Source organism: Atractosteus spatula, chromosome 15 (assembly GCF_055471065.1).
Source record: "Atractosteus spatula isolate fAtrSpa1 chromosome 15, fAtrSpa1.hap1, whole genome shotgun sequence".
NCBI classification, from domain to species: domain Eukaryota; kingdom Metazoa; phylum Chordata; class Actinopteri; order Semionotiformes; family Lepisosteidae; genus Atractosteus; species Atractosteus spatula.
Genome location: NC_142720.1, coordinates 5,849,081 through 5,868,095, shown reverse-complemented (window position 1 = coordinate 5,868,095; position 19,015 = coordinate 5,849,081). Strand labels below are relative to the sequence as shown.

Below are 19,015 nucleotides of genomic sequence, written 5' to 3'. Positions count from 1 at the left end.
AAAAATTAAATAGAATTAAGAAGGTGTTACAAATCATGGTAAGAATCTTTAATGGCTCTCAGTATTTTACAGATTTAACATTCCAAAAGCTTAACTGCTTCCCAAAAACATGGCTAATTTGCATTAGTCTGGCCCTGTGGGTTCTTTAGCATAGAGCAGCTTGCAGTCCCCTCAGCCCAGATAACTGAGATACCTCAGCTACTGCTTGGAATGGAAGGTCATTGCCACTCGAAAACACAACCAAGCAAAATAACTACCCCAGAAATTTGAAGCCAAGGGGAGTGAGAGTCGCTACCTGTCCTGTGGCCACATAGTCCTTCACAGGGTGGAGGGCTAAGCTTAGGATGTCATCGTCGTGACCCAGGTAGAAACGCTGGGTGTGCTGCTGTCTGCTGTAAATGACGGCCACCGCGGCCACGTGGTACACCACCTCTCCCGCCTGAGTATAGAACAGGTTGTTGCGACAGTCGTACCCCCGGTACCTGCAGGAGCCAGGAGGACACATGCCAAAGGAGGAGCTGAGCAGTGACTTGGACATGCCAGGCATCCCTGTACAGCAGTGCAATGCCCTGCATGTCCTGTGGTGACAAAAACGGCCTGAGTGCAAAAATGCTTATGGCCTGCTGGAGGGGAGGACTTGTGCGCTGTTTTCATTCTATATTCGTCCCACAAGGGGAAGCAGGTTCCCAGATTTCTGAAAACACTAGGCCATCCCGTCCCCCCACTCCAAGAAAAAAACATCATCATATGACTTTTAATTTATTATACAGTACATCCGACAGCTATAGCACCCTGCAACTCACAACAGGCAACCCACAGAAGCTCAGCAGGTGTGACCCTATAAGCCTGCTGGAAGAGGTGTTAGTGGGGCCAGTAGGGGGCGCTCACCCTGTGGTCTCTGTGGGTCCTAATGCAGTAAAAATGCAGTTTGGATGAAACGATAAACTGAGGTCCTGACTCCATGGCCATTAAAAATCCCAGAGCATTTCTTGAAAAGAGTAGGGAGGGGTGTTACTCCTAAATTTCACCCTGGCCGTTAGCCATCATGGCCTTCTAATAATCCTCATGTATACTCTAAATCGGCTTCATGACTCTCTTCTCCTCCTATATCCTGTAAGAATAATATAAAAAGGTAAATAATTCTGCAAAGGTAATTTTCCTATTTATTGCCTTGACTTTTTTCATCCCTCCAGCAAAAGATTTAAATCTTGCACAAAAACAGAGTTTTTCAGTATTTGAGAAATGCACTGTAATCTGCAACAAAGGAATACACATTTGCAAAGATCTTCTATGACGATGATAAAGCCAGTTACATCTAAGCCCACACTTGAAAAAATCAGCAACAATTCTGTATGATTTTGATCAAATTTAAAATGCAATGCAACAGTCAGTAGCCAAAGGCACATATCATTAATATCAGTGCAATAGAGTTAAATTTGGCAGGACAAAAAATAGACTTTAATGGCAGGACAAGATTAGGGTGTTTCCCTAATTAACTGAATGAGTTGTAAGGCATTAGAAATTAAATACAACTTGATCTAATAAAAATGAAATACTTTAACTTACTAGGAATAATATCTGTCTGCATACTTCTGTTTTTTTAAGGTTGGTGAAAAGATGATGAAATCAGAAGGGCTGCTTTGTTAACCCTTTGAACTTTAGATGTTCTTTACCATACAATTATTCCCCGTGAATTCAAAGTGACAGCCTGTGTTGCTCGCATAGACTTTAGTGTGGAATCAGTTAACAATTCTAGCAATTCTTCAAATTATACAAGGTTGAAATTTCAAAACTTAAATAAACGTATTTTTTTAAGAGCCCGGTTTGCTCTTGATAATAGCGTTTAATAAACTTCACTTTGTTCTTTAACCTATTTCTTCAGCATGAGTTCTCTCACAGAATCCTAGTGCTGAGACTGCATGAAGGTTACCCATGAACGAACTGTAGCCTGAGACCCTCTTCTGGCACCCTCTCGCGCTTCAGGGAGCTGACAGGCAGATTCTTCTCTCGGCTTTGTTGCTTGAGCTGAGGTAGATCTTCTTTGTAGACCTGGGACATTGAGAACAGGTGTCACTGCATCAGAGCTGACAAAGCTGCCCTTGAGGATCACCGCTACGAGCAAACACAGAGGCGGGCAGGCCATGAGATGACATCTTAGGCTTAATATAGAAAGCTTTCATTTCCTAACAACTAAATGGACTGTGAAAATAATTAGTATCATGGGCTGCACATTTCTAAACAAGGGCTCTTTTGGTGCTTTCTGTGCTGACATGTTGTTTAAGAAAATAAAAGGGAGGTAATATCTGCCTGAATGCAGGAGTGCAACTGCTTTGGGAAACAAAGCTTAGACAGACTGGAAAGGTCAATTATGGAGAGAAAAGACATTCAGGTGGGTTTTTTCCATTAATATTTAACACCTTTTTGTCTCCACTCAAAAGGTCTGGATTTAAAAACCTGCAAAGATTTCTAAAATGATCAATATTGTCATCAGACTGTGTTCTGGAACCCCTACACTCCCAACTCCTAGATGAGAAATGTCTAGGGAAGACATTTTATAGCGTATATTTGATAAATTACTCCCTGCAAAATGTAATTGCTCTGGGTATTTTGTAAAAGGTTAACATATAAAAGCAGAAAGGAAAACAAAAAAAACATTTTGAAGAAAAGAGCAAATATTTAAATTAAAAAGTCTGATAAGGCTCTCCAATGACATTAATTACACTTGTGGTGTTTCTCACGGTTTCCTCTCAGCAGAGACATTTCTGCAGACTAGACTTGGGATGCCTAAGGTATACATTTCTATTATTTTTTGTAACTTATAGCATCATCTGATAATCATTTTAGCAATGCATAAACATGATTTAAGAACCAAATGGAAGCAGGTGCTATACCTCAAAAACAGCCAATTCTATAAGCTGAAACAGGCAGGATATGGATTTGCAGCATATACTCAATGTGCTGTTCAATATATTCAACAGTAACCAACCAGATCTCTGAACGCAATCAACAAAAATCCAGTCTTCAAAAAGGTCTCCCTTGCAGGCACTCTATAAATCTTTTACATCTACAGTAGTGACTCAATTTCTTGAAACGGCTTTACTTCTATATTTAGCTTTAACCACACACACAGAGAAAAACATATAAGACACATACATAAAATAATCCAGAAATTTGTTGTTGAACTTTACATACACATGCTGTTCATAACAGTTCCAAGTTTTTTTGTCTTTAAACCTGCTCATCTAACTTTTTTCCCAGGTACAATAACATAAATTATCTAAATACTGCTTTGGTTCTTCGTACTGGTCTCTGTGCCTTGATTTTCATTTCTTTTGTGTATTACTGCAGAGTTTAATGCAGAATCTCACTGGTCCATTTTTGTAACTCCATGACACCACCTCAGATGTGAAGAAGACCAACACCAAACAGTCTTCTGTGATTCTATGACATTAAGTTTTACATAAAGACCACTACCTGCGGCAGTTACAGAGAAAGTTAACAATGAGCCACTTTAAATTCGTCCTACTCAACTCTTTAGAACATTTTAATCAATAATAGGAGTAAAAATGGTTTTGGCTCAGAAGTGACAACTTGCCTACAATATCAGGCATTGAAAATGTGTGAAACCTGCTGAGTTTAGCAGAAAATGGGTTAGAATCAGATTAGCAAGAGAACACTGTCTTATCATAATTGCTGTACATGTTGTTATACTTGGATCTTATTTTCAATTAAATTAATTAAATACTGAATTACCTACTTTTCTTCTTACATTAAAATCCAGGATTAAGTCATATAAATGAAATTAAATTGAATTTCAACTAGTTATACGTGAAGAGGAGTTTTAATTGACTCCTTTCTGAAAACATTTACTTCTAGTTACAAGGTAAAGTCACACAGAGTATGACAGGTTTCTGACCTTAGTGAATTTATTCTAGTGTCCTTCACATAGAAAAAAGCATTAATAAAAATACAAAAGGGGCAATCACTGATGAGCAATAGGTTATATTATCTACAGAAATACAATTATTCATTACTTTTCTAGCACACTACAAAATGTAATAAATCACACAGTGGTTCTACTGACCTGACGGTCATAGTTTATCTGGGCTTCTTGCTCGATATCGGAGTCCAGTTCCGGTACGTCTGACAAATCTGAATCCGATTCCTCACTATTGGAATCTGCATATCCTTCTGTGTGAAAGAGAGAGAAAGAGTACGTTAAGAAACACTCCCAACAATGAAACCAACGATATTTTCATTAGCACAGCTGACATTAAATCTTTAACTGCATGTCTTTGCAGACAATGGACAGTCTGCTGGCTCCAGTTCCTCCAAACTAAACTGTTAAGAAAGTGGACAGATGGTGAAAGTTAGTACTACTGGTTTTCAATCTTGTAGGCGATTGAACTGGCATCATTACAAATCAATCATTACAAAGCCATTATTACCCCAAGTTTTATATATTGTACAAATTCAATACTTCAAACTTTAAACCACAAAGGTAAACCTGATTTTCTTAAGCATTATGCCACAATACTTTTATGGTTCTCCAAGTCATTTCGTTTCATTTAGCTTAAGCAGTAGTGTTTTGGGAAACTCTTGATGTTTCCTAGATAAGAAAACAGCAGGAGAACACACAGTGAAGAATAAGAAGACTCTGGTCTGAAGGATTAATGGGTTACCGTGTTAGTCAGCTGCCCTAGGATGTTAGGTTTGAGTAACATATGAAAATCAAAAGAAACCTGTTTTGTTTTCAGCTAAATTAACTAACTAAAGTAAAGCTGTTGCAAAAATACTTATCTGAAACATTGGTTTAAAGTCGTCCACTTGGGCAGGTCACTGATGCTGAATACAGTATTATATTCCTAATTAATTGGAGTATATATTCCAAGTTAATTGGATTTCATTCAGAATGTGAGATTTTCTTAAGTACTATGAAGTAAATAAAGATAGTTTTCCATTGTGAGACAGAAGGCCTAACTTCCCGAAGGTCAATGACCTATCAGAGAATTCTTAATCTGTCTGAGTCATCACTGTCTTCATTTGCAAAAACAAAAGGAAATATAACCAGCACAGACAACATTCATCCTAACACTTCACCCTGGACAGGAGGTTCCAGGCATCCATTTATGAGGCCCTCCGGGAGGAACCTCCACTGGAACACGGAGTGGTCAGCCCCTCCGGTGCTCAGCACCCACTGCAGATCGTGGGACCAGTGCACATTGGTCACGTGGGCAGAGTGGCCAACATACTTCTTGAACTTTGCCCCTGGAGATGGAACAAGAAACGTCTGTCAAAAGCAAGAAAAAACTAAAGAAGAAGATGATGATGTAATTTGCCCATATGAGAACGTGTTGACAAGAACAGCTCTTATTATGAACCATTATTAACCATTAACCAATTATGAACCATAAAATGATGGATTCAGTCATTTAAAACATATTACTGCATTTTACGAAATGACATCATAAGTATATTTCTGGAGTTAGAACACCCTTATAAAAAAAGTGTTTTTAATTGCCAGGTTTCATTCCCCACCTGCTGCAGAAAGGCACTGATCGTAAGCCCAAAGCAAAATAAATAGAGAGAAACGATCTTTAAAAAAACAATTACACAAAGAACTGACAGGTGCCATAATCACTTCAGACCATCAGCAAAAGATGGAAAATGTCTGGCAGGGTAGAATGAATCTTTGCCAGTGTGGGTGATTGAATTGTGTGCCAAGGGAGTTATCTTATTTTCCACTGATAGGACAGAGACAGCAGGTTTTTCACATCTTAAACACAATTTTAAAACCCATTTTACAACAACTAGGCAATGCTACCCCCCCCCCCGCCATGCTCTCTATAAGACCAGGACTATTTCAAAACCAGTTTTCTGCAGTACTTTAAAACTTCAGTTCCTGGAACTTGAATACACCAAAAATAACAGGTTTGTTGTGATACAGAGCTCAAAATTCTGGAACCCAAAAATCATCATGGCAATCAAAACTATTTTAGTGTTACATAAGAAAGTTTACAAACAAGAGGTGACCATTAGTGCCATCTATCTCAATTAGTTTCTACAACCTAATTGATCCAGGTTTTTCGTGAAAGAGACCATGATAGAGTACCATCTTCAACATATTGGCTGGGCAGGTTGTTCAATACTCCTGCAACCCTTTGTGTAAAGAAGTGCCTCCTGTTCTCCATTTTACAATTAAATGCACCTCCCCACACTTCCCACTCGAGAAGGCTTAGAAATGCGAACGTAATGTTCAAAGGAGGAGGCAGACACTGAAAGCTGCAGGACTCAGCTGACTGAGCTGGAGGTAGAACACCGGACAGACCTGGGGCCGAGATGACGTCGGGAAAGGCAGAGGCCGAGGGGCGGAGAGGAAGGGACCCGGGGCCGTTTTGGACACCGGGTGGTAGTGGCAGGAGAAAAGGAAGATTTTAAAAACTGTGGGACACCTGCTGACTGAGCCAGAGGACCCCGGACAGACCTGGAGCCAAGGAGATGGCATCAGGAGCAGTAGGGGCTGAGAGGGAGGAACCCAAGGACTTTGAATTAATCACACATTGAATGAACACAAAAATAAAATGCACGAAAAGGTGTGAGCAAGATATCTATAGCAAAAGCCAGTAACGATTATAATTTAAGACAGACGGGAGAACTGTCTTAGTTGTTATTCCTCCCAAACTTCAGTTTAGAACTTCTCTTCAGCAACAGGACCTTTTACTCTATAGGATGAGGTCAGGCCACTAACAAAGAACAGCTTTTACATCAACAGACCTCTGTTATTTAGCTCTTCGAAAACAATTCAAAATGTGAGTTGTGTCATTCCTGCTGTAGCAGAAAAAAACAAAATCCAAGATTGTTGCCTTCAACTCTCAACCTCTCCAGGTCACTCCGTGATGACACCACACTCATGAAGAGGGGGGAAGAAACTGGGAAAGGAAATGAAGAGTCCTCAAGCACGACTCCCCTCCCACTCTCACACCCCCGCATGGTATGAAGGGTTTCTGCTCTGTCAACTCTCACCTTTTTTCAGGCAGGGGAATCGGAAGAGCTTGACCAGCCCAAAGTCATCCCCTGAGACCAGCACACCACTGTTGTAGTTGGCGTCCACGGAGTTAATGTCATTGATGTCAGTGTATTTCGGCCAGATCCCACTGACTTCAGGCCCAATCACGCACGTCCAGGTTGCCCAGTGGATTCCTTTGATCTCTTCTTTATTCGTTAAATGTTTACCAGCTGTGATGTTAATAAATATAAAAATCAGTCAGCAACAGCCCTTCTGTGCATAGATTCCTGCTGTTCTGGAGACACTGGGCTGATACAGTAGATGTTTACTAGAGCATCAACAGCACGTATTCTCTTAACGACTAAATCGTTCACAGAAGCATGCCTGTGCCACAGAGCATGCATTCAGATGGTTGCTCCACAAACCACATTTCCGTTAAAGAAGCAAATTAGGGCCAATTTTAAAAACAGAATTTCCCAAAGTATGAAACCTAACAAGGAGTCAGCAGCTTAGGGCTGGAAGGTTATTTTCACACACAGATCGAAAATGTTTTTTTACTTTAAACTCCCCATCATGGTTTTGAGTGTGTAATGCTTGTTACGTAGATAAAATATAAACGGATTTTCTTATTTCTTAAGAGCAATTTCTGCATCAACAGCTCATTTCTCTACCCACAGTGTCTCCCCTGGTGACAGCTACAGAGTTTGCAACAGGCAGGACAAACAAAATGACAGGCTTGCTTGTCTTAACATTAGATGTTAGTTCATGTGGAAGCAGTCCCTGTTCCAAAATGTTTTGATCGGCGCTGTGTCTCCCTGCCGTCATTTCAGGAAGTCTAACGGCTTCTGCAGTCCTGAAGTTCAGCATGTCTCACCCTGGTTACAGTGAGCTCAAAATAAGAGATATCTGTAAGTCTTAAGATGTGTTTTGGGCAAATCAACTGAAACACAGCATGTGTCAGCCTCCTCCTTGTTGGTTTCCTATTTGATTTTGATTGAAGGCTTTTGTGTTTGATTTAAAGGGGCAGCACCCAGTCTGACGAGGTGAATCCCGACACTCACATGGCATCTTGTAGAACAGTCTCTCCCCGGCCCCGTTGTTGGTCTGCAGGAACTTGCTGTCCACAGACCAGTCCAGGTGGGTGATGAAGCTCGACGACTTGCTGCACTCCCCCACTTTCTTGTAGCGCTGCGCCACCGCGTAGATGTCCGCCAGCCCGTCGTTGGAGCCCACCGCCAGGTAGCAGCCGTCCGGCGAGAACTTCATCTCGTGGATCACCTCCTTCCTGTCCTTGATGTGCACCACTTCCGTCATGTCCCTGCGGAGCCAAGCCAAGCCCGTTCGGATCACATTATTCTTCAGGCGGGGGCGGATCCGTTTTCGCACCGTGCTAAAATACTGTTACGTCTCGCCACGAAGCCCTTAGTTGATTGATTTGACCTTAGTTAATTATGATTCCATTGATTTGGCAATTTTAAAACTTATCAGCAAATCGATGACAGACCCTGATGTTCGATCTGAAAAAGGACAGCCGCCGCCAACGAGCAAACTCAACAGGATTTACGGATTTCAGGAATTTATCATTCGTGAACAATCCTCTCAAAACCCATGTAGAAAGGAGGAGTAGGTCAGTCTGCTGAATGACCTTCATGGAGTGAGCAGTCTATGTCTCATTTGTCCTAAACCCTACAGCTCATTTAGTCTCACGCATAATCATGAAGCAAGTCAATGACCGATGTAATTTCCCCACTTTCTAAGGCTACTGAGATTACTGGATTAAGGCAGCAGGCTCTCAGCTGTGAAAACTTTTTATTAAACAACTCAGATATAATTCAGGCCTCTTCACCACCAACTTTCAGAGATTAGTGTTTCGCCCTGTTACTGTTCGCACCATGACTGTGCATCTTCCAGGAGCCCTGCACTTGACAGATAGCAGGTATATAATAAGCAAACAAAAAAAATAAACATCAAGTCTTTCCTAGCTGCTAGATTTGATCATATATTTTAACTACACAGATATAAAATGTTCTTACATCTCCAAGCTATGGCAAGTATTTTTTCATGTGATTAATATAATAAATCTTTATCCTAAAAGAAAAAACGAGTGTTTCTGTTTCATGCTGCTTCCTTTCCAGAAAACACAGCTTTTTTTCATTTCAATCCATTTGTTTTCCTTTTTACTGTGCTGAATATTCTAGGACCAAAGTTGTGAACTATGGCTACAGTGGCTCACAATCAGAGAGCTGCTGCCTTAACACCCTTCCAATTAACAGAGATATGGAAACTGTATGAATAAGTTAAGTGTTAAATTTAACTTGATGTTTTCATTCTTCACACACATGCTCACAATTCAAAATCTTTGTGTTTGGCTTCTTCCAACATTCAGTTCATTCAATGAAAAACTTTAAACTTATAAATATGTTACAGATCTAAAATACTCCATGTTTTAATGTTTTTCAATGTGTACTAACTGTGAGAGTCTGTAAAACCTGAAGGATTGCAGGGAACATATACGTTCATCCACATACTCTGTTAAAATGAAGACTGCTGCTAATGAAAAACTAAAAAGGAAAAATAGCACACTGTCCTGTCATTCAATATATCATAAATAAGAACAAAAAGCCTCTACTATTATAAATGTTCTTTTGCCTCATGGGTGTATGTGGCCTTCACAATTCAAGCTGTTAGCTCTAACCTTTGACCACCCTCTGCTGTTACCAATCGCAGCTAACCTTATAAAATGTGAAGAATTATGTGCTGAGATCCAGAAAATTACTTTCTAAACCAAAAGGACAAGCAATAAATGAATCTTCCCCAAGTCTGATAGACGGGTGATGTCTTTCCACTTTCAGTCCTTCATCCTCAAAAATCCATTACATGGCATTTACAGCCTCTGACAGAGAGCTATGATAGAGCTGCAATTCAAGCTCTGCAATATTTCATCTGCCTCCAGGAATACAAAAGTGAGGTTCACTGTACCATTTGAGGTTCTAGCTATTACAAGCCTGTATAAAACTGAAAGCAATCTAGCTTTACAATCTGTAAGAGTGAGACACAATGCAAAGCAGTATTTTTTTCTTTACCGATTCTGAGTTGGAAATCTCTAACCAGTGGGGTTTCAGCCTAAGGTATGTTGCCAATGAATGGCGGGGAGTGAGGTACAAAACAGCACAGGGGGGGAAATATAAATTAATACCCACTGCATGAATGAATGAACGAATAAATGAAGGAATGAATACACAAGTCATAAATAACCATGCCTGTGCAATTGTAGAAATCAGCATCAGAAATCCAGAGTCAAACTTTAACATCCACAGATCAGAAACAGAAGCATAAAGGTAGAGGATGTCAGAAGAGCATGGGAGGAATACAGATTCCCTGATTATCGGGAAGAGCACCAGAGAACCCCTTTAACAAGGTGCTTGCATTTTTTAATTAATTATGTTTATATATTTCATTCCAGAGGATCCTTTTGTGCCTTTTCCTATCCCTTCCAGGGTGTTCAAGCTCACGCTGTCCAGCATTTTTCAGCTGGATGAGATCCTTGGATCACTTGTCAGCAGCAGACAAGGGAGCCAGATGGGGTGAATGACTGCCTCTTGCCTATAACCTGATGTTCTTAGGTAAAACATTCTCGTAGGTTATTGCAAGAGACAGAGCACCAGTACCTACAGGAATGTCTGTGCCTGTGTAACCCCGGGAAGAAAACACAACTTGATGGATTTAAACTCCAGTGAGGGCTTTATTCCTATCTGTTTACAAGAACTATCTTGCCTCCTCTGAGAAGGTCAAGCTGACAAAGGCCTACCACAGAAAGAGGAGAAAAAAACAGAGTGAAAAGAAAGAGCAGGGGTAGGCAGTGAAGAAACAGAAAAGAACAAATATTCAGGAAACAACGGGAGTTAATTCATAATCCTAAGAGGGAGCACAAAAACTCTGTTGAAATCCACTTTATTCTTCATCTGCCAAATATATTGTTTTGCCACTGCAGTGCAATCTGGACTTTCTAATGGATTCCACACAACCTTGAACTCTAGTGTGGGACACACAGCACTGGAACCATATGGTGATTCCTGAAAGACGAGTGAAGGTTTACCGCCATATCACTCAGCAATGGCAACTCTGAAGGCAACAGTGTGCCCACACACTTTATTAATGGTGTGTGAATGAAAATACACGGGCTTGCAAACACATTACCAGCTAGTGGTTATGGATAACAAAATGCATTGCACTGTTTTAGAAAGGGGACAATTTATCTAGAGAAGCAGTGCAATTTTTTTCAATTGAGGAATCAGAAAAAGCTTGAAAGCGACCCTGAACATTTTTAAGGGAAGAGCTCTTTGCAGTTAGTTTCAATTATAACCTCATCCCCCGGGCGCACTGTACTAAAAGAAATTCACTCTAATTAGAAGGAAACCGCCAAGAATCAAAGAGCTGCAGCTCCTTCCCCAAGTTCTGTAGCTACAGAAAAGAGTTTCAGAGATGAGGATCAAAACTCCCGGATAAAAAAACTGCTAGTTAAATACAGAATTATATACTTGTCTAATGAGCTACAACTGAGATGTACCCTCTGAGTGTATTGCCAAGGGATTTGTTTACTGACGTTCTCTTTCTTCATCCGCTAGCAATTATTTTCTGAGCTCCAAGAGAAAGCAAGGTGGATGAGACAGATGAGCGCAGGCTTTAGCATTCACCACTTCAGATATCGTGAAACAGATATGCAGCACAGAACAACCTCTTGCCAAAGCTCTGTTTTTTACACTGCTGATAATAATTGTTCTAATTGAGGGACCAGTTGCCACAGTGAATTAATGTATTATCCTTGGTTTGGCAGCCTCTTAAGTAAACAGACGTGTATACTGTATGTTGGCTGAGTTTATTAAAAACAATAACAAAATTTTTACAGCAAAAGTTGGGCGCATTTCCTTATTTTGTCTTTCTGTCAGGCTTATGTCCATGCAATTTTGTTCAGGATGACAAAAATAAATAATTGCTGTGTAGCGCCTTTTTCAGGAAGAAAAATTCATGACCGTTACATTTTAGACAGTTTAACCGTAATCTAGGCAATGCATCAAACTCATTTGTTCTTCAGGCTAGTGTCATTAGTCCTGTACTAAACCTCTGTGGCACCACAGTCTCTGTGGTTTACATCAATGCATCTCACAGAAAGAATGGACCCCCTCACACTTTCAAACCTTCAGCACCACACAAAAAAACACCTGAATTTGCAAAGCACTGATTCATGAAGCACAAAACATTTCTGCGTCAGTTGTAAAACCTATCAATATTTTTAGCATGCTGTCACAAAATTAGACTGTCATGTTTATTTTTAAGATCACATATTTAATACTGGGAGAGAGTTCTAGTAAATTTTCTGGAGTCCTAAAGCCATATTTTCAACAGTGGCTCCATCAAACACAGACTAAGCCAAATAGCAGATAGGCTACTGTTATATCAACTGATCACACAAATGGTGAAATCAATTAAGACTCGTGTCTCTATTTCAGCCTCAACTTTTAAATCACAAAGCCCATGACTTGCAATAATTATTCTTTAACTCCATAAGAAATTTGGCTTCCTGTTTGACATTAAGTGAATTAATGTGCAAATGCAACCAAACTTCTTCTCCTTCACAGAAATCCATAGGGATTGCACAGTTCAGAAGATATTGATTTAAAAGTACCAGGGCAATTTGCAATTGCTTCGATTTTCACAATGAACTAAAACTGATGTACATGAGTAACAAATTTAATGAGATAGAGTTTTTAGAGCGCTGCTAAACATTTGGTTTGCCTTTACTAACAGATTTATGACTTCCGCATCAGGAGCCAGGATCTCATTGGCTCTTGGCATGCAGACTTCCTTATTTCTTGTTGTCAAAGATACTTTGTGGCTGACTGACTGCACTCACTGTGCAGTGTGCAGTGTGGGTGACAGCTCTTTCCTGACTGTGCAGTGAACAGTGAGCAGTGTGGCTGACGGCTCTCTCCTGACTGTGCAGTGAACAGTGAGCAGTGTGGCTGACGGCTCTCCTGACTGTGCAGTGTGCAGTGTGGCTGACAGCTCTCACCTGACTGTGCAGTGTGCAGTGTGCAGTGAGTAGTGTGGCTGACAGCTCTCTCCTGACTGTGCAGTGTGCAGTGTGGCTGACAGCTCTCTCCTGACTGTGCAGTGTGCAGTGTGGCTGACAGCTCTCTCCTGACTGTGCAGTGTGCAGTGTGCAGTGTGCAGTGTGCAGTGTGCAGTGTGGCTGACAGCTCTCTCCTGACTGTGCAGTGTGCAGTGTGGCTGACAGCTCTCTCCTGACTGTGCAGTGTGCAGTGTGCAGTGAGTAGTGTGGCTGACAGCTCTCTCCTGACTGTGCAGTGTGCAGTGTGGCTGACAGCTCTCTCCTGACTGTGCAGTGTGCAGTGTGCAGTGTGGCTGACAGCTCTCTCCTGACTGTGCAGTGTGCAGTGTGGCTGATAGCTCTCTCCTGACTGTGCAGTGTGCAGTGTGGCTGACAGCTCTCTCCTGACTGTGCAGTGTGCAGTGTGGCTGATAGCTCTCTCCTGACTGTGCAGTGTGCAGTGTGGCTGACAGCTCTCTCCTGACTGTGCAGTGAGTAGTGTGGCTGACAGCTCTCTCCTGATTGTGCAGTGTGCAGTGTGGCTGACAGCTCTCTCCTGACTGTGCAGTGTGCAGTGTGGCTGACAGCTCTCTCCTGACTGTGCAGTGTGCAGTGTGGCTGACAGCTCTCTCCTGACTGTGCAGTGTGCAGTGTGGCTGTCGGCTCTCACCTGACCCTCAGCACAGTGAAAGAGCCGTCCTTCATCCCCAGGGCCAGCTGGGAGCCGTCGCTGCTGAAGGCCACGCTGCGCACCGCCTCCTCCATGTTGCAGCGCGCGATCAGTGCGTGATCAGCCAAGCTCCACAACCTGTGCCCAGGGCGCCGGCGGACACGCAGGAGGAAGAGGAGGAAGAAAGGGCACCGTTAGCATCTTCACATGGCCACTATCCTAGCACTCTGCTCCTGGCCAAATACTCTCAGCTTCTGACCAGGTGAAACCACAACCTCTCTGCTCAAAAAGACAGCAATCAGATACTATGAAAATCAGTGTAGATTTTTTGTACATTTTACACTTTCATAAATTTTGCAGACATTTTAAAACAAGCTATATTTCATTTGCATAATTTGCATAATTCTCCTGAAAGAAATTCTGAATGAAGATTTAATGCGGGTACTTGAAAACATACTTTTACTTTGCTACCAAAGAATTAGTTCAGGCAGATCGTGGCCATTCTGAAACCAACAATGGCACAGGAAAAAAAAAACTCAATTCAGATAAAACTTTGAATCAGTGCTGATTTTTTTTTGTCGCTGGGCAACGGTGGAATTTATAGCCATAAGCTATGGAATGAACACTGCCATTAGAGAGACTCTACAGGCAACTCTGTCTTGATACCTGCACCCACTCATCACAGTCAAATGGGCTCAATTAGAGCAAAGTCACTCATCTTGATTGGAAAACATCTGTAAAGCATTCTGAAAATGACATGTTCAAGGACGCAAATGAGTTGACTCCACTGCAGTGGTTGGCAAAGAATAGCACACTCAGATTTCTAATGTTCAGCTGCTCTTCTTAGCTTGTACACTTTCAGAACAAATTTACAACAGTGACACATTTCTGATGGGGAAATATGCTTATTTAGAAATGAAAAAAAAATATTGAGGTTTTCTTTCAATCTTGTCATGGTCATAGATGCTTACATTGTCTGAGCAACAAAACCTAACTCTCTTTAATTGATGTAATACAATTTTGAATGCCTGTGTGTCAGATCTGCCCTCACCCGCCCTTGGCCGAAGAAGAGGTAAATGCATCGTTGTGGTCAGCAGACATCAGAGGACTCTGGAGCCAGGGAAGACAGGACTTAGCTGTGTATTCTGAGTCTGGCTTCAATCAGCTCACAGGGTTAGCTGGACATCTAGGCTCATTAACTGCCACTCCGGTTTCCCTGATCAATACGTCACCAGAGTGTTATCGCTCTCATGCTATTGCCTCGATCTTTTGTTTTATTCCTGCCAGGGACTTTTCGTTCAGACTTCATGGCTTGAATGTTGATTATATAGACACCAACAAGGAAAAAGCGATAGAAATATCTTTAATTTACGCTAACATTGGGGAACTGTAGTGTACTGGGTAAGCGTTTGGTCACTTGACTGACACGTTACGGGTTCAAATTCCCCTCTGCAGACACTGTTGCATCCATGAACAAAGCACTTAACCCGAGTTTCTCCAATACACCCAGCTGCACAGCTGTATAAGTGGGGCCCACTTATCCCTGCAGCTAACCATATCCAGGGGGGAGTCATGTGATCTCTTGTCCACTTAAAGCTATGGATACCAGGATGAAAGCTGGCCCAGAGTTCTGGTTAGGACTTCACCTTTTATGCTAGCATCATCTTTTTTTTTCAACCTTGTAAATCTTAAATTATTCTATTAAAACGCAACACCAGGATTCTTTATATTCTGTATTTTGTATTTTAGAAGGTTACTGAATTAGTCAGTATATTTCAGTTATTAAATGAGATGACAGAAAATGGACTCTGTGACTTGATTTCTTGGAGTTCTCTGCCTGGAGGGAAACAGCGTTCTTCCATTCGCTCTTATTTAACCAGTAATTTTAATTTCATTTAGACACATCATGATGCACTTTACATATAAAAATCATCTGACAGCTGCCCATTACATGCATACAAAAGCAATAAAAAAGAACATCACCAACTCAGCCAGAACCCCTGTGCATCTGGCTCAAGCCCTTTCTGAGGTTTGAATGACCCAAATGTAGCTTTAAAGTGTCCAGAAAATGTTCAGTCAGGCAGTTATCGAGAGTGGCAAAAGTCTGGCTCAAGCTGAAAGCATTAAGCCTTAATCATCCACTCTTGTACCTAATTCTTTAACATGTCCAATCAGGAAATAAAACTATTAACAGTTAATCAAACAAACATCACCCTTTTACTTCTCTGATTTTAGCCTTCAAAAGAAGAAAAGCTTCTTAATACTGGAGTATTTGAGAGTAGGGCAATTAGTGAAGTGTCACAGCATACTGACAGGACAGTGACACATGTGAGTGAGACAGCATTAGGTATAGAATGGGAAAACACTGACCTCACTGATCGGTCGTCGCTGCCTGTCACCGCCAGAGGCTTCTTGGGATGGACATCCAGGGCCCAGAGCTCTCCCTCACAGTGACCCTGCATTATTAACAGTGGCTTGTCCCGGTCCCGCACCATCACCTCGAAAATCTCACTGTCCTGTGTCCCTGCCAGGATGCGGTCTGCCTTCCAGCACACACTCCGTATGGACAATCCTAACACAGACGGACACAAAGACAGGATCTGAGTCAGGCTCCAAAAGCTCTGTGCGCAGGCACAGGTGCTGCAGGAGAGGAACACGTTGCCGAGTAACAAAAGGAACAGATCTTTGTCCAAACGTTGTCCATACATCTTAGATTAGATGGCAGGCAGTTCGACCCAAGTTGATTACATCAGATTTATCCAACTGAACTATAAATGATTTGGAGAATTGCACAAACGTAGAAGAAGTAGTAAGCATTTACTTGTATAACTACTGTATATCATATTTTTGCTCATGTTTTATCATACATCTCTAGACATAATGATGTTTAATAACACACTAAGCTGCAGCACTTTGACAGTAATTCAGAGTGCACTGCATAGATTGGAATCTTCATGCTCAGGCTGTTAAAATAAACACCTGCGTGAAACTGAAAAATGTGCATAAATCCCCTCCGTTTGTTGAATTTTCTAAGAGATGCAAAGATCTGACAAAAGAAAACAGGAACAAAGAGGTGCCTTCTTTCCAATTTTCTGTCAACAAACACGCAGAAGTCTTACTGCTGGAGAAGCTCCTTCAGCACCTTGTGGTAAAGCACACTTTTATAGACATCTGACAGAAATGCAGCTCCTTCTAAAAGAACAATAAAAGAAAACTTCTAAATCACTTGGTAATTAGTCAGTTTTCCCCTTTGGTAAGTAATGTTTAAATAGAATCTGTGCATTGGATTTCATTTCATTTTTAGCCTGGAAAACAACCCTATTAAGAATTTGTGAAGACAGACTGGTGAATATCCGCAGATCTGCTTCCACAGAAAGGTCAACCATAAATATTTAAGACAGGTGTGTGCTTTGAAGACTTGGAGAATTCTCACAGCACTGCCTTTTCAGTACTTAATGTGAAATGTGAAAAAATCTGAAAAAGTAAACAAGCATGAAGAATCCCAAGACGTGGGATATGTCGGAGTTTCCATTTATCTTTATCTTTTCTACCTACAGTAGCTGACCATTAAAGACTGGATACCTTTGTACTGTTGTCACTGTAAGCAGTTATGCATTCAGCTTTTTCATGGCTTTTATATCATGTATATACCATATAAAATATTTCTTTTCACTTTGTGATTGAAATAAGGTAGCCAAAAATAAAATTCCACCCTTACGCGATCACGGCAATTATTCTTATTTCCTTATGCCTATGAATTGTCACAGTCCTCCCGTATCTAAAGACACGCATCGATGCTTGGAGTTCTCCTGAAGCTCATAACTCTAATAGCTGGTTCATTTATATAAACCCACATTTACATCTATCTTAAACAAAACAAAAGTGAGCAGAAGATACATTCATTGTTAACGACCCCTGAACCCATCTGATATTCCTGCCCTGTGTCTTTCTGGACTTTGTTAATGTAAAATGCTTCATCCCTGTGCCCAGTCTTCTTTAACATTCCACAGATGTCAGCTAATGACAGCTCAGGACGCCAGTCTGATGCAGGCTTAATGAGGATGATTTTTTCTCTTGAAGCACAGAAGCCAAATTGCTTTGTAAGTTAATTACACATCAAAATCCAACTGAGCCACCTGCAGAAAAACCCCTTGTGCGTGGAAAAGCAGACGCCTATGGCCTTTGCACATAAATTATTTATCTTTCCAATCTAATATCAATTACGTGAACAAAAAGTCATCTTTTAGGAGTGGATATGTATGAATAAATTTTCAAGTTCTTTTAATCTTGCCCCCAGCCCATGCCACTGTGAACCTGGCAATGGGGATCAGCATAGGATCACTCTCCATGAAATTAAAAAACTTCTGTTTCTTGGGATCTGATTTAATGTTTGGACTTGGAGCAGCATATTAATAAAACATTTAACCCCCTGCTAAATCCATGCAACACTGAAGAAGTAAAGTGCCTGAAATCTTTCATGGCACTCATTTTAAGAATGAGGTTTAAAGTTTCATCTTCATTTAAGAATTTACTCTATTTGCTATTGTGAATGAACTGTTTTGCCCCTTGATGCTACATATTCTCACATGTTAACACAGTATTAAACCACAACAATCCAGGGTTCCCACAAGCCTTATCATAATTATTGCTTACAATTATATAGCGCTTTTCTGGACACTCCACTCCACCACCAGTGTGCAGCCCCACACCTGGATGATGTGACGGCAGCCACAGTGTGCCAGTACGCTCCCCACACATCAGCTCTCAGTGGGGAGGAGAGCAGAGTGATGAAGCCAGTTCAGAGATGAGGGTTATTAGGAGGCCATGACTGGTAAAGGCCAATGGGAAATTGACTGCAGACTGCAGGCCCCTACTGGTCCCACTAATACCTATTTCAACAACAACCTTAATTTTTCCAAGGAGGTCTCCCATCCAGGTACTGACCACACTCACTTCAGGGGGTTGTTAGTTGTGAGCTGCAGGGTGATATGGCTGCTGGGTGACCCTTAAACCAGGGTCTCCCAATCCCGGTCCTAGAGGACCACACCCCTCCTGGTTTTCATTCCAGCCCAGCTTAAAGATCTAATCGAAGCCTTAACTGAACTAACGGGTGGCCTGATTGGAATATTTGCAATTGGGCTTTTGTTTTACTTACGAGATGCAATTGTTAAAAGGTAACAGCAAATACATTTAAAAGCTGAAAACAAACAGTTCCTGTCGCTTCTATTGC

At 41.3% G+C, this 19,015-nt stretch overlaps 1 protein-coding gene across 1 annotated transcript in view; it reads right to left on the bottom strand.

Annotated features, from left to right (window-relative positions):
* Positions 1-19,015, bottom strand: part of eml6 (EMAP like 6) — a 115,448-nt gene that overhangs the window by 45,556 nt on the left and 50,877 nt on the right. Inside the window, exons 8-15 of the mRNA XM_088934406.1 lie at positions 16,156-16,357; positions 13,786-13,923; positions 8,068-8,324; positions 7,024-7,236; positions 5,101-5,268; positions 4,085-4,191; positions 1,931-2,049; positions 296-482 (exon numbers count right to left, since the gene is read on the bottom strand). Coding sequence (XP_088790532.1) covers positions 296-482; positions 1,931-2,049; positions 4,085-4,191; positions 5,101-5,268; positions 7,024-7,236; positions 8,068-8,324; positions 13,786-13,923; positions 16,156-16,357 — 1,391 coding nt within the window. The remainder of the gene's footprint in view (positions 1-295; positions 483-1,930; positions 2,050-4,084; positions 4,192-5,100; positions 5,269-7,023; positions 7,237-8,067; positions 8,325-13,785; positions 13,924-16,155; positions 16,358-19,015) is intronic.